Source organism: Pseudopodoces humilis, chromosome 1 (genome assembly GCF_049639895.1).
Source record: "Pseudopodoces humilis isolate 2021_Gansu_Grassland_sample_001 chromosome 1, ASM4963989v1, whole genome shotgun sequence".
NCBI classification, from domain to species: domain Eukaryota; kingdom Metazoa; phylum Chordata; class Aves; order Passeriformes; family Paridae; genus Pseudopodoces; species Pseudopodoces humilis.
The window spans coordinates 110,215,742-110,243,074 of record NC_142200.1 but is presented as its reverse complement, the minus strand read 5'-3'; the positions used below and the strand labels follow the sequence as shown (position 1 = coordinate 110,243,074).

At 39.1% G+C, this 27,333-nt stretch overlaps 1 protein-coding gene across 4 annotated transcripts; it reads right to left on the bottom strand.

Moving 5' to 3' along the window:
* ABHD5 (abhydrolase domain containing 5, lysophosphatidic acid acyltransferase) lies at nt 1-27,104 on the bottom strand. Of its 4 annotated transcripts, XM_014248566.2 has the most exons (9): nt 26,968-27,075; nt 18,747-18,916; nt 17,423-17,502; nt 13,377-13,462; nt 12,736-13,108; nt 9,227-9,381; nt 4,935-5,046; nt 4,220-4,406; nt 1-2,212 (listed from the first exon to the last, which is right to left on the bottom strand). In XM_014248566.2, the coding sequence occupies exons 4-9, from the start codon at nt 13,384-13,386 to the stop codon at nt 2,123-2,125; spliced, it is 927 nt and encodes a 308-aa protein (XP_014104041.1). In that variant the 5' UTR covers nt 13,387-13,462; nt 17,423-17,502; nt 18,747-18,916; nt 26,968-27,075; the 3' UTR covers nt 1-2,122. The 4 variants fall into 4 exon arrangements, with proteins under 4 accessions (XP_014104041.1, XP_014104040.1, XP_014104042.1 ...); XM_014248565.2 differs by lacking the exon at nt 17,423-17,502; XM_014248567.2 differs by lacking the exon at nt 18,747-18,916 and having other exon boundaries at nt 26,968-26,984.
* Between the last annotated feature and the right edge of the window lie 229 nt (nt 27,105-27,333).

The window sequence follows — 27,333 nt, the reverse complement described above, 5'->3', positions numbered from 1 at the left end:
TTAACATTAATCAAATATAACATTTTAATTTTTTTATTGTGCAAAACATAAGCAATAAGTCTTATTAGTACAATAAGCAGAAAAAGCAAGGGATATTTAAAACAATATTCACATCCAGCGTGCAATTTTTATTCCTATTTCCAACTTTTGATGCAGAATCTACAGTTCCCATCAGTAAGTGCTATCTGAAAGTACCAATAGTTTGTTTCACCTTTTATTATTTGGAGGAACCTCAAAATTTATTTTGCATTAGGTTTTTATGCACAACTAAAATAGCTGTTTAAGTTGATAAATACAAAATAAGACACTGAAAAGGGTGAAAAATAACCAATAGGCTGAAGGCATCCACCTAAATGGTGGCATGACTTATAATTTATAGCTTATATTAAAAAATGGAATTGATAATTCTGATTTTTCATTTTCAACTTACAATTTTAGCAAATAACCCAAAATTTTGTTTTACAGTTCTGGCATCTGCTAATTGAAAAGGTAATTTAATTCAATACTTATTTTTAATTAAAATATTTATCTTGCTAGATATGAAGTGCTACCAATCAAGGCAGTCACAAAAACTGTCTGATGTTTACATAGCACCATATAGATAAATATCTCCTTCAGTAAGGGAGATTATGTTCTGCTGGGGAACATAATCACATTATGTCCTGAATATTTTAGGTATCTTTGCCTTCCACAAAATAAACATGTTCAACAATTCCTTAATTTGGGGAAAAAATGCACGTAATTCAAGCTTTAAGATGGTGTAGTCATTAATTCAAATTCTTTTTTTATAAAAGTATCAAGAACTCTTCAGTAGTCAATTGAATATTCAAAACCAGATCAATAGTTTTATGTAAACTTGTTAAAAAACAAACCACCCCATTATTTGGCTTTAAAGTGACAAAGTATTTTTCTTAATGTCATTTACTAGGCAAGTGAAGTACTAACATCAAACTATAATTCAAAAAGTAGCAGAGACTGCACTATCTCTGATATTGAAATACTCAATTAAAATATATTAAAAAAATCTTCAAAAACATGTAATTGTAATTCATTACAGTGGTATTGTTCATTCCAATAGTAATCCTTCCTATAAGGAGGCTGAATGTTAAATAAAATACATTAAGCTGTTGTAGTTCCCAATTAGAGAACATCAATATTCTGCCTCTGCCTCTCCTTCAGCTTGAATTCACTAAAATATGGACCAGGCTTTCTACTGAAAAAAATGGGAAATCTGCTCACTATACAGGTGGATATCTCCTAGCCCTAATTAAAATCTTACCATCTTATCCACAATTGTTATATTTAGACTAGTAACAAATCTTGCAGTAAAGTGTTAAAAATAGGTGGAGTAACAAGCCATCTTCTGTATTTTAAATCACAGAAATCTACACATCAGAATATTTATGGAAGCATGAGTGCTGGTGACATCATTGACTCTTAGAAACTGAGTCTTCCGTAAAAGTTGCACAGATGGAAAAGGATGCCTTGAGATAAATGGAAATAAAATCTAACAGAAGATAGATTTCCTAATATTGAGCCCAAATTTCTTATGAAGTAACAAACATATTTCAGTGACACACACTGCTCATTATTTTGGTCCCATCCCTTTCCCAAAACCAGTTTCATAAACTGTTACCACTCCAATTAGAAAACAAACCTTCTTAAAATATTGTGTATGGAGTTCTGGGTTCCAAAAATAAAAATACATATGCAGTTTCATATTCTTGCTATGAAACATCAGCTAAAAAGTACAAACATCCATAAAGAAACCAAATTGCAATTGTATCTCTACTGATACAGTTCTCCATGTTGTAAATTTCAGCATTTTTAGAGAGTTCAACATGTGCAAAGTTCAATTAAATTTTGAAGAAAATTCCAGTTTCAAAAGTCACACGTAATTTTGTATCTGACAGGACAATTAAAAAAAAGCTGTACAAAGTTAGCTTCAAACCTCTTCATTCCCCTCAAAAATAGGCACTCAGTGGTTTAAGTGTGCAAATGGCTTCTTAGAAGAAACAGTGTGCAAACAGAGCCTGTTCCATTAGCTCTGTATTCTTTAGTGATTTCCTAGAGAGTACTGCCATTAAATGCTATCTATGACTTTGTAAAGAACAGAGGACATTCAGTCCACAGAGTCACAGATGTCTTTCACTTTCTCATTGAAGTCTTCAGGTTGATCAGCGTACACATAATGACCTGCACCAAGGATAGCCTGGAGGATAAAGGTGAAGAAGCACATCAGTATCACAAAAAGGTAACAAACAAATAAATACTGGGACAGGTGAAGAACCTGGCCTTTACACATTACCTAGGAGTTGGCATCATACAACCTAAAAAACACTCTAAACATAAGGAATACCAAAATATTCTTATCCTTGTAAAGAAACTTTCTTGCACAGGAAAAGAAAGTAAAACTACTGCTTATTCAACTGCTCACCTTGTTGGAAAATACCCACCACTGAAGACTGCACGAGTCACTGCACAACAGATTTAGTAGACATATATGCCTTGCATATCAAATTTCTGATGCAGCCTTGATTCCCTTCACTCCACTGAAATAGCCTACTTCTAGAATTTGTTATTCTCTGTAAAAATGCTACAAAGTAAACTATCACCACAGTGTATAGCAAAGGTACTTGACGCGTTTTCTTTCTATTTTACAGTCAGTCCAAGACTAATCTTTGTTTAAAACTATTTTCCCCTCCTTAAAGTCCCCTCCCCCCTCTCTTAAGTCTCTAACTGAATCTCCTACAAGTATAGCTATGTTATTGTGTTGAAAACTCCCAGAAACTCAAAAGTAAAAATTACTTAGAAATAAATGCATGTAACTAAACCACTGAACCTCTGTGCGTTTTACCACGCACGGCACTGCCAGTCCACATGTCGGTCTCATTAGACCCCTTGCCCTCCTATGGGTTCTTGAATGTGCCTGCAATTTTACCACTCCAAATTACCTTTTAGAATCCGTATTTGGCTTGGCAAAATTCTAACCTGGAATACAATACAAATTTCCACAGTCCTTTCTAAAAGTCCCTGACCAGAGTGGAAAAAATGTCCCTGAGTGGTATAAGCTTATCCCAGCAGTATCCTGTATTCTCTTAAACAGTGACTTTGTGTTACAACTCCCTCTCTCTGGTTAAGCAGTTAAGTGACACTTTCACTCTGGATGTCAACATTTATGAAATGTATCTGTGCTCTTTAACGCACTTATAACAGTCAGATAACAATGTCTTTTCTCTGAGTTCCAGCTCTAAATACAGCTGTATCAAGTTATGAAATTTTATTTGGATGACTTGTTATAGTGTACTATCCACATTACATATTGTACACTTCTGTCCAGATAGCTCCAGACATCAGTAACATCACAGATGGTGTGTTCAAACATTTTATCACCTCACAGCATTTTAACATGTATGCATATTCAATTATCACAGCTGACTGATGTGAAAATGTGTGAAGAATACTTTTAAATTAGTTTGTTTTTATAGAAATCAACAACAAAAAAATGCAGTGTGCACGTTCACATCAAGTTGTGCGTACACACATTTTAAGTAACAATATCATACATCTAAACAAAAAAAACCATCTTACTACCTAAGACAACACTAAATATCTTTTTAATTACTTAAAGAAAGATGCTCACAAGAACCTAAGCACCAGGTACAAACTACTCTTTTATCAGAGGAACAAATGCATTATATAGACAGATGAAGAGAGTTTTTGAGAGCCTCCCCACCATAATATATATATATATATATATGGAGATAGTAGGACTGGTCTGGTTTGAAACACAGTGACCACAACACCTACTTCTACTAGCACACTGTGGAACAAAATAAAGAATCACCTTGCTCACATATCTACTTTGCCTTCTAGTGCTACAGTAGGTTTTGTTCTTAGACTCAACACTTTTGTCTAGGTTTTCTCTGATGTAACATCTGTTTTCTCTCTCTCTCTGTTACAGAAAACAGAACTTAGTACCCCAGGCTCTAAATCAAAAGTGACACTGTTTCCACAGCTGGTATGAAAAAACAAAGTCATAGAATAGTTTGGGTTGGAAAGGACCTTAAAACTAATCTAGTTCCAACCCCCCTGCCGTGGGCAGGGACACCTCCCCATAGACCAGGTTGCTCAGGGCCCCATCCAACCTGGCCACCCAGATATGACTTAAAACAAATCCACACAAAAAACAAACAACTGCTTTACAAGTCACACTTACTATTGTCTTCACATAGGAATTTGGTCTCAGAGACTGGATAGTGCTGCCAGAATTACCATCTATACAGGAACGTGCTCCATACACCACTGTGATAGGAATGTCTCGATCCATTTGTGAAATCCGTTGCAGCATTGGTCTTTTTGCCCATCCATAAGGAATTGTCATGTTCTTGAAAGCTGTTTCACCGCTTCAAGACATTCAAAAGGGTAAAAACAATTTCAATTGCCATTGGATCTGCTTTTTCTTTAAAATGGAATATCTGTGCCTTTTGATAGCATAAAGTACATGAGGTTGTGAATTTTTATAATTAAGGAAAGTAAGTTTCCAAGGTTTACATATAATTTTCAACAGAAAGAGCCCATGACTGAATAGCACTTAAAAGAAGGAGCACTTAAAAGAATGAAATGCCTTATTTTTAAAGTTTTTAAAGAAATCCTTTACACATTAAAATTCTCCAACAATTATTCAATTAAATGCAGTTTCCAAACTCTCACAGAATTAACACAAATTGAGAATAAATATATAGAATTAGGATACTTTTTACATTCTGGAAGTCAGAAAAAGTGCAATGGTACCTGTTTCTTCAAAATAATAAATGCCACAATTAAAAAAAAAAATAGCATGCACACTGCTGCCATGGCCATTGGAGGGAGTAGCAGGCACTCACTAAATGAACAAGAGACTTCAAACCATACACTGGGAAATACAAACTCACCTGGGTGACTGTACATTGCAATGATAGATATATTCAGCCACAGTGTTATCATCAAACATTGATGAATATTTTCGCTTGAAATCTGGTCTTAAACGTTGAACAAGGCTTAATCCTGTTAAAACAGAAAACACTATTAGAGGGGGAATGTGTATAAATTACTTTATCAGATTGCCTAATGCTTTTCATTAGAGCCCTCAGAACATATCCCCTTGAAACTTGTGGCTTCTAAACCTGTATTTAGTTTTACCACTTGCAAGTCTTGGGAAACACAATGGAATTACACTTAACAGGAATGAAATATACCGTAAAGAAATAAACTGTAAAGAATTTTATGCTGCTCCCCCCACTGAATACATATAGGGAATGTTTGACTAGGGTCACTACAGCAACAGAAGAAACCTACAATGGGGACCAGCAAAAGAGCTAAGGTGTCTTTTTGTCACCAGTTTAGTCTCACATGATACCAATACATTCTCCTTGCTCTGGCAGCACTGGGTAAGTTAAGTGCACAACACCTTTCAGAACCAGAAGGCACTGTTGAAAAAGCTGTGATGTTTTTCTTGCTTAAGACTGTCTTCTCCTCTTACAGAACAGTCTGCTTCTGAAGCTAGTTCATCTAACTAGTGTGTGGTTGAAAGAACAGAAGTCCATGATGAAAAACAGGTGTAGAAATCTTAACATAAGGCACAAGTACTGGTATAAATGAAGAGATTTAATGCTGAAAACCATTGTCCTCATGCTCTCCTAAGAAGCCAGTAGAGAAGTGGGTCTTGTCAGGGGCCAGTTCAGGCTTTCTAAACTTAAGCGTCTTTTCTGAATAATTTCTTTAAGGAAGAAGCCTCTTCTACATTGACCAGATGGATCTCTGGGACAAGACCCTTGCCACAAGGCTAATCTTAGTTTAAGAGTATTAGCAATCCCTAATATCTGATCTAAACTTTTGAGTTTGAAGCCATTAGCCCCTGTCCTATCACTACAGACCATTGTAAAAAGTTGCTCTCCAGTTCTGTAGGCCACCTTTAGGTACAGGAAGGCTCCTACAAGGTCTCCCCAAAGCTTTCTCTTCTAAATCCCAACTCTTTCATCTTGTCTTCACAGGACAGGTGCTCCAGCCCTCTGATCATCTTCATGTCCCTGCTCTCAACTATCTCTAGTGGGAATGTCTCCAACATTCTTATACTGGGGCCCCAGAGCTGGAAGCAGTATTCCATGTGGGGTCTCATGAGAGCAAAGTAGAGAGGGAGAATCACCTCCCTCAAGCTGCTGGCCAGGTTGCTTTTGATGCAGCCCAGGATGTGGTTGGCTTTCTGGGCTGCAAGTACGCACTGCTGGATCATTCTGGGCTTCTCATCAACCAACATCCCAGGTCTTTCTCCTCAGGGCTGCTCTCAATCTATTCTCTGTTCAGAGGTGGTCAGGATTGCCCTGACCCAGGTTCAGGACCTTGCACACGGCCTTGCTTCATGAGGCTGGAATGGGCCCACCTCTCAAACCTGTCCATGTCCCTCTGGCTGGCATCCCTCCCCTACAGCTTGTTGACCACACAGCTTGGTGCCATCAGCAGACTTGCTGAGGGCACACTCGATCCCACTGTCTGCTGCTGACAAAGATGCGCAACAGCCAATCCCAACACTGAGCCACGAGGAACAACACTCATCACTGGTCTCCACGTGGACACCACACTGACCAAGTGTGACTATTCATGGTTATGTTTCCCCTTTTCCAGACAGTTGGAACTTCATACTGTTGTTAATCTGTGCAATTATGATGATGTCACTTCTTCCCACCCAGTCCTGGGCAAAGACCTGCTATTATTTATGCAGAACTTGTCACAGTGATCTAAGCTTTCGTAACCTTGAGATTATTGCAACACACCCTTATGCATGCTTTAAACAGATTTAGAAAACTAATACAGTGCAAGAGAAAATAATTCCCTTATGAAACAGTGATTTAACTCCCAAAGCAATGAAGATTTTGGAAAAGTATGGCAATTGGCTCTGCTCTATTTTCCCTACATAGAGTACAATTGCTGGACTTCTTTTTCTGTGTTTTTGGAATTTTTGAATACAAGTGAACACAGCTGGCTTGGAATAACAGTACTTGGAAGAAAGAGACTAACTCTGTGTCTTGCCCTGCTGTCAGCACAGGGGCCATGGCATGAAGCACTACCAAATTTGAGCCTTCACTTTCTGTTTTGATAAGGAGTGCTTTGTCTGTGGGTCCAATTCCAAAACATTTTTCCCCTGGGAATTTACAGGGGAGGATGAAACAAAGATTCAAGGCACCTTGGAACAAATTTTAGAATGAAATCAGACTGTAAATCATTGTTGTAATATTTATTGAAGAAATTCTGAATTGTCTGACTGATGTTTTCCACAGTGTCTATGAAAATACTGTATGGAGTTCTAACAGTGAAGACACCAAGCTCCACAAAAAGGGTGCGGTCACAGTGACATTTCTGTTATTGTGACAAATTTTCAGGCATTCAGCTCTAAGAATGGAATTCAGAAATCCAACCTAAGCACCAAACCCCCACCAAACTGTGAGACTCCTGTGTGACTGTTGTGGTTAAGTGAAGGAAAACATGGCAAACCAACTACCTGGAAACCTCTCAAAGAAAAAAATATCTCTGGATTCTGTCTCTCCCAGTTTTAAGTATTCGCCTGTGGGTCTGATTAAATATCCATGTGACACTATTGTGATATGCCAATGAACTTGGCTCACATTTGAACTCATACCTTTGAACAAGATCAATTTGCTTTACAGTGAGGTTCAAACCACGATGTCTGCCCATCAGCGTAAGCACATTTGCATGTGGAACGAAACCTGGGTTCAGTTCAATGCCTTCATCAGGTTAGGTCTGATGCCAACTTGCAGCACAGTGTTTAGACCTACCCTTCTCCAAGAACTATGTTTCACCTGTCAAGAACTTCAGTTGGTGAAGGAAAACTTTTTTTACCAGGGCAGAGAAACAGATGAAAAATTTTTTAAAGGCATTGCCCTCCATGGCAACCTATAATTGAGGCTAGGTTTGGGGACACCTTGCCAAGACAGAGTCTGCTTCTGCAGCATGGTTTGACAACACTTATTGCTAAGGAAGAAAATTTCAGCTTTGAATTTTCCCATGTGGATTGATTTATGTATGCTCTTGTTATGGGATAGAACACATTAAATCAGTACATATCACTCAATATTTTCCAGGTTGTTTTGTTAACCAAATTAGCATTTTACTTAAAAAAAAAATCTGTTTGTATAAAACATGTTGCTTGTCTGAAAAACTAAATTTGTCACACTTTTGAAAAGAAACAAACAAATCAGCATATGTAGCATATTAAAATATATCTTCTATAGAAATAGATTCGGGAAACAGATGTGGTTTAAATGTAAACAAAGCCTAGAAATCTCACGAGTTTTTCTTCAGACTGAATACCAAAAACGATGAAGAGGTGACTTAATTATAACTTGTGAGGGGCCTGAAGGATATCTGTTTCCAAGCCTCTCCAGAAGATACTTGTGTAGCACAGAGAGTAACAGATAGATAACCTCTTTCTCCTCTGGAAGGAATACGTAGAATGACTTTCAGATTTTATTATGCTCTTCTCCCCATTCCCATACACACTCTGTATTCCAGACTCCAACACAGCTGAACTAAAACCATAGTATTTTTGGTCAGGCCCACTTAGCCCTAGTATTAGGGTATAGAAAGTTTATTTACCATTCCATCAGTGCTGTTGAAGAAATGGAAATATGAACTGCCACCATAACGCAGGACACCAGTGAGGCCCACAAGATTTGCTAGAGTAATAAGCAAATGGCTAATGGAAAAAATTCAGTTTCAACTTTTTTAAACTCAGACCAAAGATTTTTGCATTTATGAGAGACTAACTTATAATGTTAAGGGAATTTGGAAATCCCATTTGTTCATCAAACTGGAATTAGAAGGGAGGCTAAATGGACTGTGATCAGAGGCAATCAGAAAAACTTTCACATTCATGCCTCTTTGTCAGGGTTCCCCCAACAGACATTTGCATAATCCAACTCAATAAAAGTGAAGCCTGTACAGATCACATAGTATAGCTTGCTGTAAACTATTGTACTAGTATTTTTAATAGCAAGAGTTTGCCTTCTTCCCTAAAGAGTTCAAACTTTCTTCAACCTCTCCCACTTTCCCCTCCAACTTTTTCCTCTGTGGGTGATACAAACTTAGAAAAAAGTTTATCATAATGTGCTGTCTGCTCCATGTTTATGTTTAATCAAAATAGAAATGGCATTTAAGAGTAGCTAAAACTCACCAAAGGGTCCTGCTATTCTTAGCCCAGCTAATGGATTAAATGGACTCAATATAGCTCCTAGTGCTTTGATCCAGATTGGAATTGGTCTTTCGTGTTCAGCATTGTCAGGCCTCTCTGGAAAACCCCATGGCTCCACTAAGATAAGATGCTTGACCCTGTTGGCAAAAAAGGTTCAGCGTTTTAAAGTACAGTAGCTTTTCTTCAACTGAGCATGATGAAAATGTGCTATCTGTTTCACAGATACAAACATGTAGCCTACTTTAATCACTTCTATCACATAGTTTCTGATTCATAAGCTGTTTTTATTTCAGTTACTAATTAGAGTGAATTGCACCTGATCATATGAATGAACCAGAAACACGGAAGCATGTGTCACAAACAGAAACTCAGTATTTTACAGATACTCACCATCACAAACATTTGAAAGAAAGGATAGTCTTGTTTCTGTTTTTAAAAATAGCCTAACCTAAATGCTCAGTCAACATTATTTGAACATTATTTGCAGGAACAGTTTAATTTGACAGAGAAGCGGATAATTGCATCTGTTTCATTAAAGTGAAGTTTCTAGAAGTCTAAGATCTCTGTTCAAAGAAGAGACACAATTTAACTGAAAAATCATCTCATCAAAGTAAAATTTGAACTAAAAAAGGCAGAATAAGACTAGAAGTAGTCTTCTAAATTTACTGATTTTAGGTCATGAAAGAAAACATCAGAGAGGCAATTTGTAAAACTATTACTCAAAGGAATATCAGTAAAGAGAGCATTATAGGAGTTTCCAGCACATGCAACTATTGATCACTTCATGCTGTGGGCCCCCCTCAAGCAAAATTCTAATTCATCCTGGTGGATTAGAATTGTCCCTTTCTCTTTATTTGTCCCTTTTCCGTTTAATCCCTTAATAACACTTTTAACTGTCCTAGATAGTGGTGATTTCTGAAAGAAAGTGACTCCTAACTGTAGTTTTCCATTTAAAGATGATTTTCCATGTCAGCTTCCTCATTATCATTCTCTACAACTACCTGTCAGGAGGTTGTAGCAAGGTCTCTTATCCCAAGTAGCAAGCAATAGGACATGAGGAAACAGCCTCAAGGAGGTTTAGATTGGATATTAGGAAAAATTTCTTCACTGAAAGGGCTGTCAAGCACTGGAACAGGCTGTCTTGTTCAATCTGGTCTAGTTGGAGGTGTCCCTGTTGATGGCAGGGCGATTGGAACTAGATGATACTTTAGGTCCCTTCTGACCTATACCTGTATTTTATGATACTATGCCCAAGGAAGTGCTTAAGGACACAGGTTACTGGTGGACTCAGAACTCATGGGTTAACAATTGGACTAGATTATCTAACCTAAATCCACCTATGGTTTTATATTTTTATCTTAACTTTTTATCTTTACTTTTTCCTTCATTAATTCCTTCACTGTTAAAGCCACGAGAATATATTAACACAGAGGAGTTACCAGTACCTAAAATGATGAAGAAGTGATCCCAAAAGTTATTTCTGGATTATGATCAGCTGGGAAACCAAAACCCTGTGCTTGGAATGAAGGGTTGGAAAGGATTAACATCACAAAGATGTTTCTTGGTTGTTGGCTCATCTATGAGCATACTCACACCCTGCAGCAAACTGCAACAGTAAGAGAGGACAGGGTAGAATCTAACTGTACAAACCAAGCAGGAGAGACCAGAGGCACAGCAGTGCAAACAATGAGAAGCCATTCAGCCACACATTCTGAGCACAAACTGTGGTATTAAGTATAATACTGCAAATAAATGCATTAAAATAGAGCAAGCTTTTCTTGATGTTTCCTTTCTTAATACTTCCTGTTTGGCATTTCTCCTTTTAGTAAACAAGCCTAAAACATAAACCTGGATAATGGGAAGTTGACCATGAGAATCACTCCAGAAGTAAATGTCCAGAAATTGCAGTATTTGAAAATCATGGCCCACTTCAACTTGGCAGTATGCTAAATGGGAATCTTTTTGGATTAGTAGCCTCGGATTTTCCATGAACGACTCTGGTACAGTGTAGCAAATTAAAGGATCATCTATGCTTGGAGAAACAGATCTACTTTCCTAACAATATGTATCCAGAATCCCTTAAGCCTCTAATGCATTGTTAGATAACCTGGCTGAAAGCTGTGCTATATTTATCACTTGATTCAATGCTCTTTTAAGACCCTAACAGTAAATTTGCTATTTTGGTGGTCTTAGTTCAGTTTGTGCTCTCCCATTACTAATGTTTCTCTGCAACTGAACTATCTCCAAACTAATTAACCCCAACTTAAGCACAGTGAGGCATGAAAATAAAGCATCACTTTTGATGTAAGTTAGAAGTGGGCAAAACCAATATCCCATCCCATAGGACAGTGCCATTTACAGATATTTTGGGAAAAGAGGCAAAGAACTTGAAGTTCCCTACAAAAAGCTAACTACAGTTAGCCAGAAGTTGGCTTATAACAAAAAGGATATTAGGTTTATACCCCTAAAGCAGAGGACTGAATCTCTTTATTGCAGTTCTGGATTTAGAAGCACACCTACTTTCACACATAATTTCCAGCCACTTGTACTAACTGTTGTCCATTTTGAAAGGAAAAGGCAAAGTGTTTTAGGAGAAAATAATGCATGAAATTACTTCAAATATATCCAAGTGAGAAAGAAACAGTAAAACTTGACACAAATAGAAAATAATATGTTTAATATAATACAGAATTTGCTATATGATAAGAGTTAAGCTTATATTCAGTTTTTCATATGAGACCACTATGTTATCCCAACAAAAGCACTGTCCTTTTTTGATACAGAATTGCCTGAGTTGGTGACATCCTAGCTCAGCAGGTGATATATAACCAGACTTAAAACCAGATATATAAAAGGAACAAATTACTACTTTAAGGAGAAAAAAAACTATTAACTGTTGGACACAACATGGTGCAGAAAATGCTGATGAAATACAATTAGAGAACTGCTGCAGATGGGTTGTCTTGCAAAGAAATATGAAGTGGCATACAGACAATTTAAATCAAAGAGTCATTAAAATAATTTTTACATTATTCTGCAGGCACCAGGCTGACTGCTAGTGTATAGGCATAAATCACCTAGGAGAATTATATTCATCAGTTTCAATGTTATCCATAAGAGTGGGAAGTTTGTCACGAACAGGCCTATTTTCCCTTCATCAAACAATCTTTGAGACAAAACATTCACCCATAAATATATTCACTGCTATTTCACCTTATAACACGGCAAGGGGATACTGAACTGAAGAGATATGGAAAAGTACACAGAAAATCATGTTTACCATATCTACCTATTTCATTCACCTGGAAACAAACCATACAATTAATACTTTGGTCTTAAAATTCAGTATCATCTCTTTAAATCATCACAGTCATCTACATAAAGATTATCTATAAGAGCTTGATGAAAGAAAATCTGTATTAAAATCAATAGTCAAATACTATTTGGAATAGTAAATAAAGGAATCCTTTTATTCCTTTATTTTCACATACCTTGATGGATATTTTAAGGAGTAAGCAGCAGCCAGGAATCCACCTAGGTTGTGTCCAAGCAAAATCATCTTTTCTAGTCCCACCTCCTTTCTCCATTCTTCTATGGATTCCACAAACTGATTTTCAGCTTCCCGAGCATCAGTGTCAAAGTGTGGTCTACTGCTACGTCCAAATCCCAAGAGGTCGAAAGCATGAACGGTCCTGTTCCCACAGAGATCTTCAAAGTTGAGAGCCCACAGTCCAACACCTCCTCCAAACCCATGCAGGAGAACAAGGGGAGTTTTATTTGAAAGGTCTGCAGAGAACGTCAGAGTCCATATTTTATTTCCATTGGAGATATACACATATCGTTTATTGTATATGCTTGCAATACCTGGAGAAAAAATGGGGAAAAATTATGTTGCTAGACACGCCTGACAAAATATAAAGTACACTCTACTGAAACCATTGTTTTAAATAGGAGCTCCTTTCACAGGAGAGAGCTTCTAATAAAATATTTACTTAAGTGAAAAATGAAAATGTAATTTGAACCTGTTTATTTCAGTGTAAAAGATACTGAAAAACTTCTTTCATTATATTTAATGTAAATCTATAGAAAATCTGGTTTTATCTATGAAACTTATTAAAAACCAAAGACTTACATTTTAGCATTTTGTCCTCAGCCTCTTTAAGGTGTAGCAGTGATGTGGGACACCAGGCAGGAAGCCAGCTGAATAACCATCCAAACCTAAAACAGCAACACAGAATAAAAATGTCTTGAGCAGCATGGTAATTTTTGGCACTGAAGCTTTGAAGACATTTATTTTGCTGCTCTTCATAAGAGAGCCCACATTAAGCACATGGTGTGAAGAACATGATTTTGCAGTAGGAGGGAATTAATTTTTTCCTGACTTTTTATAAAGTGGCATCACAAACAGGGGCATTCTTCAAAGGGTAAACAGTTTTTCCACCATGTCCTCCTATCACAGCATACTGATCTGGAGACATGAGCCCTCACATCGACCCAACAAGCTTGGCAGGATATGTAACAATCACTGGAGTTTCCAGCCTCCTCTCAAGTTCCTTTGGAAGTCTGCCTGCACAAGCATAACCTTGCATGAACCTATTATTTCCAAAAAAGCAGTAAGCTCTGTGTTCACCAACCTAACCTGAACTGATTTACTCCAAATTTAAAAGTGAAAAATAAGCAGGTTTTTCCAGCAAAGCAAAAATCTAGGACCTTAATTATGAACTTGGAAACAAAGTCTTAGAGGAAAACAAACAAGCAATTCCCTCAACAGAAGCTGCTTTTCCAGCTGTCAGTTACTATCTTGGTACTGCCAGCTTGACCATGAGAGCAGGGGGAATGACTCAGCTGGCAGCATTGCCTCACCCAGTGCTGCAAAGGATACGGCAATTTGGTATAGCTCTTCCTGGGTGCTAATTTACCCCTTGTTTTTAAGATGGAATCTTGTTTTTCTCTCACCTGGTTTTGAAATGGCTTAGACTACCAGTGCAAAGCTGCCACTGCATGACCATTCCTCACAGGAAAGAGGATGTCAGCCACCAAATCAACTTTCTCTACACTCCCTTTCTACACTGAACTGCTTTCCAGTTACAGAATTTTCACCACACATTCCAAGGGGCTGACCTACTACAGCTGCATGGCTCCCTAAGTTTATCATATGACATGGAAGGTTTTCTGGGAATGCACAATGCAACTGCAAGCAGCATTATTCAGATCCATAGAAACCTGTGAGGGGACATTAAGACAAAAAAGCCCCAAACCATATCTGACCAGAAAGGATTAATCACCCAATCAAATAGGCCCACTGCTATTTAGTATTATTTACTCCTCTACACTGATATCTGGCTGTTCTGTAAATAACCTTCCTGACCCACCAGATCACTGGAATTGTTATAAGGAGGGACCATGGGAACTGTTATCAGCATTTTAATGGAGGGGCTGGGAACAGACGGTTGTCCATCCTTCCATGCCATGTGCTCATGCAAGCTACAAAACGAAGGAATTTAGCACCTTATAGGAAAATGGGCATCCAAGTATTCTGCTTTTACGTTAAATTATGCATTTATTTAAAAGATTTTTAAGAAGTTAAAGCTGGGACAAGCCAAAAGTATTTTTACCCACAAGTCATTGTGAAATCCGAGTTTAACAATAACACTAATTGTGTCCAGTGCTATGAATTACTCTGGTAAATTATTAAACAACAGCTAGGTCACCACTCTTCTGAGTCAAGCTTTCTGCTAGTAATATGCTCAACTAGGCACTTTCATTCTTAACTCTTAGGTCAGAAACAAAACCAGTCACTGTTTCCCCTGAGCTGAAACTCTGTGTACTGTTTCTTCTCAGAAAAAAACACTGAATCAACAAATAAAATACTTTAAAGATTTTATTTATTTACAGAAATGTAAAGCTGCAACACATCAACAAGAAAACAGTGCAGGGATATGGCCACAATGAAATAGAAGTGACATCTACATATCACAGTCCCAGAATTGTATTTCCTAGTCCTAGGAAGGCACCTGGATACTTAGGAAAATTATTTAGGAAAAAGCAACAGAATGGGAAAGTTGCCCACTCCTTTGGTTAGTTATAAGAATTGTTTAGAAATACTTAGATTTTAATTCAGAAGAGACATTGCATACATGTATAGTTTGACAAATACAGTTAGCAAGCTGAAGCTTTTAAAATTAAAGCTATGTTTGCAATTCTGTGCTATTGTACTTGCTGAACTAAAAGAGTAAACAGTGATGGCTTTCAGGAAAAAAAAGTAAGCATTTTCTAGAAACGTTATTTTAGAAAGAAAATATTTAGCTGCCTATATTCAAGACTTAATCGTTTGTTTGCCTCCTTCCAAAAATGATTTACCACATTGCTAGATGCTTTCCACACATGGAGAATAAACATCTATTTAATCTATTTGAATAATTTTTCTGAATAGCTTTGGAAAACTAGAGTTGTAACATTTCTTTTGTACATCTGTGCTAAATGTATCTTCTAAATGCATACAGGAACATCCATTGCTTACATGGTCTATCATTTTTATTTCTGTTATATAAAGCTGTAAGTGCTACATAATGTCAAAAATGAAGCAATGGACCTTTCAAAACATACCAGCAATGGAGATGAGTCATGAAAGAAAACCAAAGATTCCAGCAGTAGTTTCACACTGTGAGATACCCACTGCCAGGAGAGGCAGACCCCACACTGCTCGCACCACCCACCACTTCCCCTGCACTCTGTTCCCACCTGTCCTTTTACAGAAAGTCAAGAGCAGAATCTTGTATTTCAAGGAGTTAAAAGTTTCAGGTCCACTGGCCTCAGCTACTTGCTATTCCAGAAAGTGTGAAATAAATCTGGCAACTGACAGCCCAAATTGTTATAATTTTTTACCGAATATATTTACAGGTGTTACACATCGAATTACCAAGGCACATAACCAGTGGAATTTAACCTGTGTATTTGTTTGTGGCCATGTAGTAACACAAACCAGTGCTCACATCCATGCTAAAATAATCAATAACCAGGAGTAGGGCAAAGCATTGCATAGGGTGATTCCTCGCATCTTCAATTTGGGGTATGTTATGTTTTTCACATCTATCTGAAAATGTCTGGAGTAACAGAGGCTGGAAAAATCAGAGGCTAGCAGGTGGGGTAGAGGGCTGCTGGCCTGCCAGGCATTCAGAGGAGTCACTCTGCCGACAGACCTCCACACAGACTTCTACATTTCTAACACATCTAGGGAATGAGACCAGAAGGTAAGGGAAAGCCCTGGAAACACCCACTGAACGACCTTAGTGAAAGTCAAAGTGATTAGTGTGAGACTAGAAGATTAGTGGGGACCATCAGTAGCCTATGCTGATGATCAAATACAGTAATAAATAATGCAAACAAAAGGAACACATGCACAAACATCTGACAAAGCGGAGCTGCAAGCACCACGTGCAGGGGCCAAGCCACCAGGCAGGATCTAACACAGTGGCTGGCTGGAGCAAGTGTTCTGAGATCCTGGTTGCAAGCACAAGAAAGGATAAAAATATGTAATTATTACTATATTTTGACACTTGATGAGTGAATGAACATTGTTTTAAGTGTAGCTCAGGACAATACTGCTTGTCCTTAGCTGCTTGAATGTTAATTTGAATCAAGAACTTGCAGTCACAGCACTGCTTGAATTCCCCGGGGGTAACTTTCAAAAGAACTAAGAATCAAGTAGAGGCAGAGGTACCGTGAGCCTGACACAACCATTCACCTCCACTATTCAGATCAAACCAAATGAAGAATGTGGCAAATTGGTTGTACCACAGTTACCTTTCTGTCAGCTCCATTAACCCTACTCAGCTTGGTGAGAATTGATTCCATGCAAGACAATTAATGGATCTGCAGCCAGTTACAAATACAAATTTAGCACATTCACAAAAAGTTTGTAAAAGTTTAGATACTGCTGAAGAATTGAAAATGTATGTTTTACCAATGAGGTATGTATTGAAATAGCTGAACAGTCTATTTGACTTCTGGATTGTAACGTGGATTTAAAAATTGGAAGCTCTACCACATAAAAATATTCAGCAGAAGTTGCTTATAACTCTGTCCAGGAGATATAAATGTACAGAAATGGAGCTCATTCTCTCACTTTTCAAGCTTACATTATAAGCTACATTACAGTTATACGAATGCATGGCTTACAAGATGTAGGAAGCTTGACATCATTCAATGGAGGCATCTCCCCAGCACTGCAGACCTAGTTGTCATGATCTGTGGAAAGTCTGTGTGGCAGAATAGCAAATAAAAAAAACATGGGGTTTGCAAACAGGTTGCAAAAAGGTAAAAGAACTCCACCAGAGTAAATGAATACAATACCATTTGCTACATGATCACCTGTCAAAATTTTCTGACCCACCAAGACAGGACATGCAAAAAACCTTTCTAAAGTGTTGAATATAAAATCAGCTTTTCACTAAGAATTTTGAAGCTAGTATGGTAATCAAAACTCCCAATACAGACCAAATAACATGCAGCAGTGACAGGAGTGTGGAGAACAGATTTTCCTGTCACAAAGAATTATTTGGACTTAAAAATTACATCAGCAAGGAAGCCAGAGCTCAGGTTATACAACAAATACACAGTAACTTGCAAAGGAAGGATTATGGGAAAGTAATTGAATGCACAAGCAACAGAGCTGCAGATCTGTTTGTCTTGCTCTTAGGAAACAAATGTATTTAATATTTTTAATCAAACTTTTGCAGACAATATTGCAAACTACCAAGATCTTAGCTAGGGAGCAAGTTCAAAAACTTAAAAAGCTTTACCCTTTGCCCTTAAATCTTATTAGAATGAAGCTGAGCTCTCAAAAACCCTAAACCTCTCCTCTCCTGACTCTCAGAATTAATTTCAGCCATTTAGAAGTAAGTAAGGAAAGAAAAACAAATTAATGCAGAGGATTTGTTAGTTTCTGCCCAGCACCAAGAGGAATGGCATTGGGATTTTCAGGGTCTTTCAGCAGACAATGCAGTTATAAGCACCCAGAAATTCGAGCTAGCTCCAAATTAAGAGACTCTTGCACTGTAACAGAAAAAACAAAGGTAAGCTATTGGGAAGGCAGCTCAGATTTTACCCTCTTGTTTATGCATAATGTATTTTTGCAGTACTGTGCTAGCAAAGGAAAAATTGCCAATATTTTGAAATCTAAATATCAGCAACATAAGGTTCACTCTTCTAAGGTCTTACATAAACCTCGGTCTTACATAAACCTCATCCCATAAAAACGCCATGACATGTCTCACAACTCATTCAGCCCTTTCAGTGGTTATAGAAATACTAAGAATGGGCAAAAAAATGGAGGAGTGAAAAGAAGCATCAGGTATTCGCAACTGGGGAAGAGGTCAGCATATCAAATTTATGGCCAAGCGTCAATTTAAAAAATAACACCATTTTCTTATAACGCTTTATAAACACTTTACAGTTAACACAGGATGGATGCTTAACTGAAGTAATACAGATATCCTTTTACCATTTTATCTCCTTTTTACTGGATGCTTTCTGCATTTTCCTCAGCATCAGCAGTAGCTTACACAAAACTTAAGAGGTACATAGGATGTTTTCTTCCACCACCAACACAACCAAGTTTTCAGACCAAATTCTATATTTGGTTACTAAAATTTCTAGTCTACAGGTAATAACCTGAAACAATAAAAAGCAAAAGAAACAGTCAAGGATGACACAATCAAACAGAACTTTCTGTGTCAAAATGTCAGAGAAAAGTAGCAGGTTTACATCTGGCTCATTTCTATCCATGACAGAACCGAGTTATAATAAACTTTTCCTTTCCCATTTTATTAATTTAATAGCCTGCAATATGAGAATACTGGGTGCTGTTTACATGACTGATTATGGCAAGAATCGATCCTTCTTTGTTAACAGTTACCAGCTACACCACCATGGCAAAACCTCCTAATATGCAAAGAAAAACATTTTAGTAATCACTATATCCAAGGTCTATCTTGGTCGCTGTTCTCTGCCAAATTTGTGAAATTCAGGTTTAAAAGGCACTAGATTTTAAACCAGATAGTTATGGTTTAACCCAGCTACAGAAAAGCCAGAAAGTTAACCAGCAGACCTATAAATTAACACGGTGTTAAGAAAGACTGTGAGTCAAGGTGGGGAACATTCAAGCTTTTAAGGCAGAGCTGCCACTGACAGACAGTAACATATAATCATGACATCAAGTCCACATTTAACTAGGCAAGGATGTTTCTGCAACAAGGCTCAGGATATGATTTAATGAGAATCTTAAGAGCATAAGCAATTTTAGAAGTCCTTGAAGTCCTTCATTCCTGTCCCTGAAGTGCAGCATGTTCTTTAATGTTTCTGTCTTCTGAGAACACTGAATATACTCAGTCTCATTCAGGCATACACAGTAACTGTTGTTGTGAAGGCTGTATATCCAGGGACAAAGCTTCTGCATATACAAGAGAAGTCAGATGTAGCAACCACAACAATTTGAATGAGATGTTCCTAGGACAAAACACTCTGGCAGTTGCAGACAAAAATCAGGAGAAGAAAAACATTCCATGTTTCACTTTCATTGAACAGACTAAAAATCCTCCAGGAATGACCTTGAAGTGCATACTAAAGAGGCAAGACCCAGAAGCAAGTATTAGGAATACGGTGTGGGAACAAAAAATCTCCTTGCTTTAAGAAATGTCTGTTTACTGTTTTCATGAGGAGACAATAAATGGACGAAATAATTGTCAACAGGTTAGAAAAGGTTAACAACTTTTTTTTCCCAGATGACATTATAACCCTGCCCATAAAGTTCTGTTTAGATGAGTTTTGAGCCAAGATGTTCCATGCAATTAGATGTTGTGAAACTCTTGGATACTTCAGTAACATTAAAACAGAATGTTTTGAAAACCTCTGCATAATATTTCTAGGAAGTGTAACATACATCAGCCTCATTCCAACACAAAACCCATGATAGGTTATTGCAGAACACTGTTCTTCATTAGGGCAGAGGTGAAAACAATGCATTCCTCATGTATTTACTGCATCTTGAACTCTGTGTTCAGAACATTCAACATCAGAATTACTATAAAAATCCAGAAGCAAGTTTTATTACTGTTTTTATCAAAATTAACTCTCACTTACAAAATTAACTTGAAAATGTACCTCATGGACATGAATCCAGTACCAATGAGATTTTCTGGAAATTTTACAGATGTTAAAGTTTACTGTGCTTATTTTAAGTCATTTGAGCAACCTGAGCACTCATGAAGTGGAAAGGAGCTACAATTCTGCTCTCTCCCATGCTGGACCTCAGACAGAGGTACATCTTGCAGTGTAACTCACATCATTACAGCCCCCTCCCCCTTTCTTCTGCATTTCCCAGCTCTGCCTTTTTTTTTTTTTTTTTTTTTTTTTTACCATATGCATCCTTTTTTCTATGCTTTTGTAATCTTCCACCCTCTTTCTAGCTATACCCAAAGGTCTCCATTTCAGGGCAAGTGCTTTTTCAGTATGTACCACAAGAATGAAGTTTACCCATAGAGTGTTACCCAAGCCTGCAATGTGCAGTGCTCATACTGCTTACAAAAAAGCTGTGATAGCACCCAACTCAGTTTCACATTCCTATTTAAAAGCTAAAAAAAAAATAAATTAAAAAGAATACATATATATTAGCAACTACATACCACGTATGGAATAACAAAGAATACAGAGATAAAGATGCAGAGAAGAAGCAAGGGGCAAGCTGCACAGCCCCACTAAAACTCCTCACCCTTGTGATAGAGACCATGGGTTAGGTACCGCAGAGGTCCTACCTCTGCCCCATTCACAGTAAATTCTGTGTCTGATAGAACTTGGCAATGCCACACATTTCAAGTGTTTTTACAAACAACACACCGCACATTGCAGTAAGAATGTGCAAAGCAAAGCGTAATTAAAATTTTCTCTTGATGCTCCTCAGATGTTATCCAACTTTCTACTGCTTTTATTTTATTCATACATCAACTGATGTACTCCTGCTGCGCTTCAGATATTGCATGACTTCAACCTGGCTTAATCCTTGTCAGCCTTCTCTTACTTACCATGCCAGCAGTCCACATTTCAGCCTGTTTCCAAATTCCATCAAACCGGACAAGAGCAAAGCATACATGCAACAGGCACCTCTCACTAACCTGTACCATTGACCACTCACACCCCACCCTGCTTCTCTTTTGGTAAAATTCCATTGTATATCATGCATGCACAATTAAGATTACAAGATTTGGAGGTGAATGCTTTCACTTTTTCATAAGGGCCCATATAAGAACACAGATATAAGACTATATAAAGCATATGATCACTTCCCTCAGGTCCGAACATGCTATACACAAACCCCACCTGTACACAAGTATAAATACACACTGAGAGTTGTTTCACTGAAATTCATTGGAGCAGCTTCTATAATGTGTTCCCTTATCATAGTCACCTAAGTTGACAAAGAGTCACCTACGTCAAAATGCAAGAACTGGTAATCAACATTTTGGACTATCTATCCCCATTTCCATTTTCTGGAAAACCTAAGAGGTGTGCAACCCTTTTGACAACAGACTATTTTCTCTACATGCTTACACCACAAATGCTTCAGGTGTCAAGAAGTGCAAGTAGTCTTCAAAATAGTTAAGAAGTTAAATGGGTTTAAAAAGCTATCACATCAGAAGTTCCCTTATGGAAAGACAAAGATATAATTAAGAAGACTTTGGTGTCAGTATGACACCAAATTACTAAAGGTAGCCAATTCCACAATGGTCTGTTAGAGCACTAACCCACCCTATTTCCGTGTTTTGCCTTTTGCCACACCCTTCTCTCCCTCACTTCAATATATGAGCAGACTTTCTCAATGGCAACAGGTGCTCTTGCATCTTCTTTAGAGAATGTGTTTTTTTAATTCCCACATCTTCCCCTCCTTTCTGTAGTCTCCTATCATCTTGAGTTTTCTAGTACAACACACTCAGAGCACCTTCTTTCTCTGTCATTCCTCACCATACCACCATGTGTTCATGCTGCCACTTAAAATCCTCCTTTTACCCTCTTAACCTTATTCCAGATCGACCTCATTCCCTTACACAGCTTTACTGACTCACAAATCTCTCTTCTCTAGTGACCTCTCTCCTGCTGCTCAGCTTCTCATCTGGATCTTTCTGAGCCAATATAAATGCAGACACTCACCTTTCCTCCCATGCCCTCCTCTCCCTGGCTGTCAATGCAAATCATGTACCAAAAAACCCTTCCAAAAGAATGTCAGAATTGCAAGTAAATACTCTGAAGTTATGAAACACAAGAATCAAAATTTCCTCAGCAAAAAATCCTAATAAACCACTATATAAAAGAAAATACATTTTAGTAGTTTATCAGTTGGAAGAGTTGTTCAGAGTCTCCCACAGAGGTTCAGAACAATCAGAGAACCCCTGGCACATAGACACTGTCCAATTCAAAGAGGTAAGTCTAACTGGGCCTATAAGCCCCCAGCAGGCTCTAAAACAACTTTTTATACACCCAAATACATGCAATACTGGCTAAAATTTGTGTTCTCCAATGACTCATAGTCACCAGCACTACAGCAGCCCCACATCTAGTTGCACATCTGGATTTATAGCTTCACTGTCATTTCCACTGGGGCTAAGATCTCCCCTAAGTCTACTTCGGCAGCCTCTGAAGAAATGTCTTTGCTTGATACTTGTAAATGGAGTTATGAGCATCTTTCTTCTGCCACCAGAATGAAAAGAAAGCCCCTGTTACATTTTGCCATCTTTCCCTCTCTCCGTTTAGTCTGCATTAGGAGAAGATGAGAGATCTTGATGAACACAGATCTTCCCTCCCCAAATTCATACAAGTACCAGAAACCATTAGAAATAATCCCATAAGTGCCTGAAAACCTGCTCATACAAATACTTTCTGATGAGCTCATGCATCTAACACAAAAGGCATTAAGTACTGAGGCTGTGACTGACACAACCTTGCCAGCCAAGAAGACAAAATCAGAAAAGAGGAAGGAAATGACCTTTAACCTTCTCCCACATCTGCTTTTCACACTGCACTGACATCTCACTCAGTTTTTTAAAAATGCAAGTTGTAGCAACCGAGCCTGCATTCAGTCATCTTTACCATGGGAAAGAAGAAAAGTAAGCAGGACTCTGCTTTCAGCAGTCTACCCACTCAGTTTGCTTTAAAACCTAGATCGTGTAACCAGCAAAAAATTCCGGCAGAAATTCTGAGTTAAGAGTGTCCCATCACGCTGCAATACAGTGAACCATCCTACTAAGAAGACACACGCTCTATCAAGGCTAATAAACTATTCCTCTTTTATTAATCAAACAGCTCACTTCAAAATTAAGTTATGTAATACAAACGAGCTTGAAAGGTAACACAAAAATAATTGTGAACACTGGTGTTAGAGTCTATGTCTTTACCTTTACTCCAACTATTTTATGAGACCAAAGGCCACTTACAAGTAATTTGATGTGGGCTTGTAACTGCAGATGCCCTAAAGTTTTGTTTTAAAGAAAACTACCCACTTATCTCAGAGGGGGGAAAAAACCCCCAGTATTGTAGTTTGGGGATCTTTTTTCTGTATGTATACACACATTTAGCAGCTGTTCTTCCTAGTTATATTACAAGCCAGAAGCAGTCCTGCTGCATCCAGAGTGAATAAGTGAATTCAAAACTGGCAAAAGGCTCACATTAGGCTGTCTGCCTCACAGGCACAAGTCTCTGTCTAAAGCTTACAGAGAGGAGGTCCAAGGCTGTAAACAGGCTTGGAAATCAGTAGCAGGTGATATGTTAACCAAGCAATCACTGTCATTGTGACTACTAAAACATTTGTTTAGTTCATCTTCTAATTCAAAGTTAGGACAGGGCCACGAATATTTTTCATGAATATTTTTCAGCTGAGATCTTCCAGAAAGTAACTGAACTACTGTTATTCTGTTTCCATCATGCTTTGCACAGTTACCAAATTGCAACAAAGCAAGCGTTGTTGCATAACAAATTGAGTCACACTACTGTTTTCAAAGCAGATAAACTTTGCATTTATTGTTCGTGTGCACCTGTCACTAGTAATTTAATCTAGGGGTTCGATGGTATATTGTAACTTCCTACCACTGCCACGGCATTCTAAATGAAAAATTATTGAACATATTTCTCTTGTTTATAAACTTCCCCTGGGTACTGAGCTTTACTTGACTTCAAAAGACGGACAAATGCCGATTTTAATTATTGCTAGAAACCAACCAATAAAAGCACTAACACTTCAGCACAAATGTGCTTTCTGAATTCATGGAAAAAGATGATGAGATTTTTATTCTTAGAAATCTTTAGTGTGTTGGGAGACTTACACAGAAAAATACCACATCAGCATCTAATCATTCAGAAGTTCTGAAAATCAACACCCCTTAAAAGCCATCCAGCTGTGTAAACCACATGAGAAACTTGCAATAATCCTCTTGAAAATTCAGCCTAACCCTACGTCCAGATCAACGAGTGTTACAATCCCGCAATCCTGAAAGGCAACTCGAGTTGAGGGTGGCTGGCACTGTCTCAGCAGCACTCAGCACTCTGTGTGATCAAACCAGACAGCTAATGCAGTTCAGGCTAATGCGCTGAATGAACACACAAACAAAACAGGCTGAGGCACAGCTATTTTAAGACTTGTACTTAGAAAACCTGTAAACCAGCAACAAGAAGCTTTACAAACTACTTGCATTTAAGACTGTGAAGAGGTCAGAAAGAACACAGAACCAAGAAGGGTTTCACTTGTAGTTTCAAGTGGGTAATGCTGCAGAAGGCAGAGGTTGTGTGAAGGAGAAGATTTTGGAAAGCTATTTTAAGTTTGAGGAAAGGAGGAGAGTGCAGAGTTATAGAGTAGACAAAATTGCTTAGGGCTTTGAAAGGGAAGCTTTTGGAGTTCACATTTGAAATAAGAATGCTGTGTACATACGGTGATAATGGCATAACAGGGAATTTGGAAAAGATGGGGAGTCCGGATCTAGTCAGACTCAGCTGGCAGAGCAGGAAAACATGTAAGATGAAAAGCAAAATCCCATGCTGCAAAAAGGACTAAATAGAGAACAAGATGGAGGATGCAGGTAGTTTTGAAAAGTAACAGAACAGACACAAAACATGACAACATGCAAATAGCAATATCCTTAATTAAGATGTCATGAATGCATGGCATGGTTTTCATGCAAATAGCTGAAGAATTTTAAGTCTGATTTCTCAAAATAACACAAGACTTAGTTATGCAAGAAGGGAGATGTAGAAGAGATGGCAAGAAATGAGTTTTTGAGGACTAGGCAATCAGCAATGGGATACACCGCCTGATATTTAAAGCGTACAGAAAGAGGCCAAATTCCTGTAAACAATGCATGCAAAGCATATTTACACATCTGACAGAAGGAATAAAGCACATGTATGACTAAAGCAGAGCTAGATATATTCTGATAGAGCAATGTTTGGACTAGAACCATAAAATACGATGGAACAAACTTTGAGATAAGTGACCAGCAAATACATTAAGTACGTTTGGTAAACAAACTCAGAGATAGGATGACTGTATTATTCTACAGAGGCAGACAACATATTTGAGGGCAATGGAAGGGTATAAAAATGGGTCTGCAATGGAAGCTTAAATGTAACAAGACATAAAGCATACACTAAGAAGGCATACTTGAGTAAAGAACATGTGAATTGAAGAACAGCCCATTGATGAGTAACTTGTATACAACCATTTGAATGTACACACACAAGAGATATAGTGTGGAACTATGTAACTTCAGACAGAAGAATGATTACTAGCTATAATAAAGTCATATCAGGGGTTTAAGTGGTTACAAACAGGTATTAGAGATATCTGTTAAGAACAGGGGCAGGGTAACTTATGCCATATTATTTCAGTAGATGTGAATGCCCTGGGACAGTGCAAGGAAAGAAGTTAGCAGAGACAGCATAAAGCACTGGAAAAGTTACAGCAACAGCGTATGCTTGTAATTTATAGATGTGCTCTCATCTCCTATTTACATAAAGTACAGAATGACTACACAGAGAGGCTGACAAGTGTCCTGTCCGCTCTACATCAAAGTGAACATATAGAATGGATGGAACGAGAAGACGGGGTATCTGTAGGCACAGATAGAGCCGCAGAGGCACACCGGAGCATGGGCCAGCACTGTATACAGCCCTGTGACGTCTGGGGAGCAAAGGGAGGGGTGGCTGACAGTCGGAGCGCGTACCTACGCCAAAGCAAAGCGGCAGAAAACGCGCAGGGACGCGCCTGCAGGCAGGTGTGCAATGACAACAGCTGGCCAGCCACGGCGGGGCTCTAGCGCAGAAGGCGAAGCAGCGGGGACACGGGGCTCGCAGGCAGCCGGTGGCAAACCCTGCCGGGAGCCTGCCCTTGCCAGAAGGCGGGAAGCCATGGCAGGAGGGCGGGCTGTGCGGCACGAAAACATGGCAGGCAGTGTGCCCGCACGCCGGGGAGCGCCCGAGCGGCGATGCCGGAGCGCGGCAGGGCCGGAGCGGAGCGCGGAGCCCATGCAGCCCATAGGCGCCGCGGGCAGACGGGCCGGCGGCGGGAGGAGGCGGGCGAGCAGCGCCCGCGGCGGCACGGCACGGCCCGGGCGCCCCGAAAGGTTTCCTGCCGCCGTCCAGGACGGCCGCGGAGAGAACAGGGCTCACCCCGCGGCCGCTCCACTCACCCTTCGCTGGGAGCCTCCTCCTCGGCCATGGCGGCGGCGCGGTGTTCGGGAGCTGACAGCGGCGGAGGGGCGGCGGTGGCGGTGGCCGGCAGCGCAGCGAGGGACAGCGCGACGGCGGCGGCACCGGCCATCACGGGCTCCTCCCTCTCTTACTCCCTCCCTCCTGCCCGCCCGCCGCCTGCGTCAGCCCCGCGGGGCCACCCACAGCCCGGAGCGCCGCCGCGGGCGAGACGAGGGCTGCGTGTGGGCGTCGGGCCCCAACCGGGCACGGTCCTACGCAAACGGGAGCGGGTCCCGGGTGCTGCCAGCCGCCCGCCAGCGGCATGGCTGGAGCAAGGCCCCCGTCGGTAGGCTCCTGATCCCGGG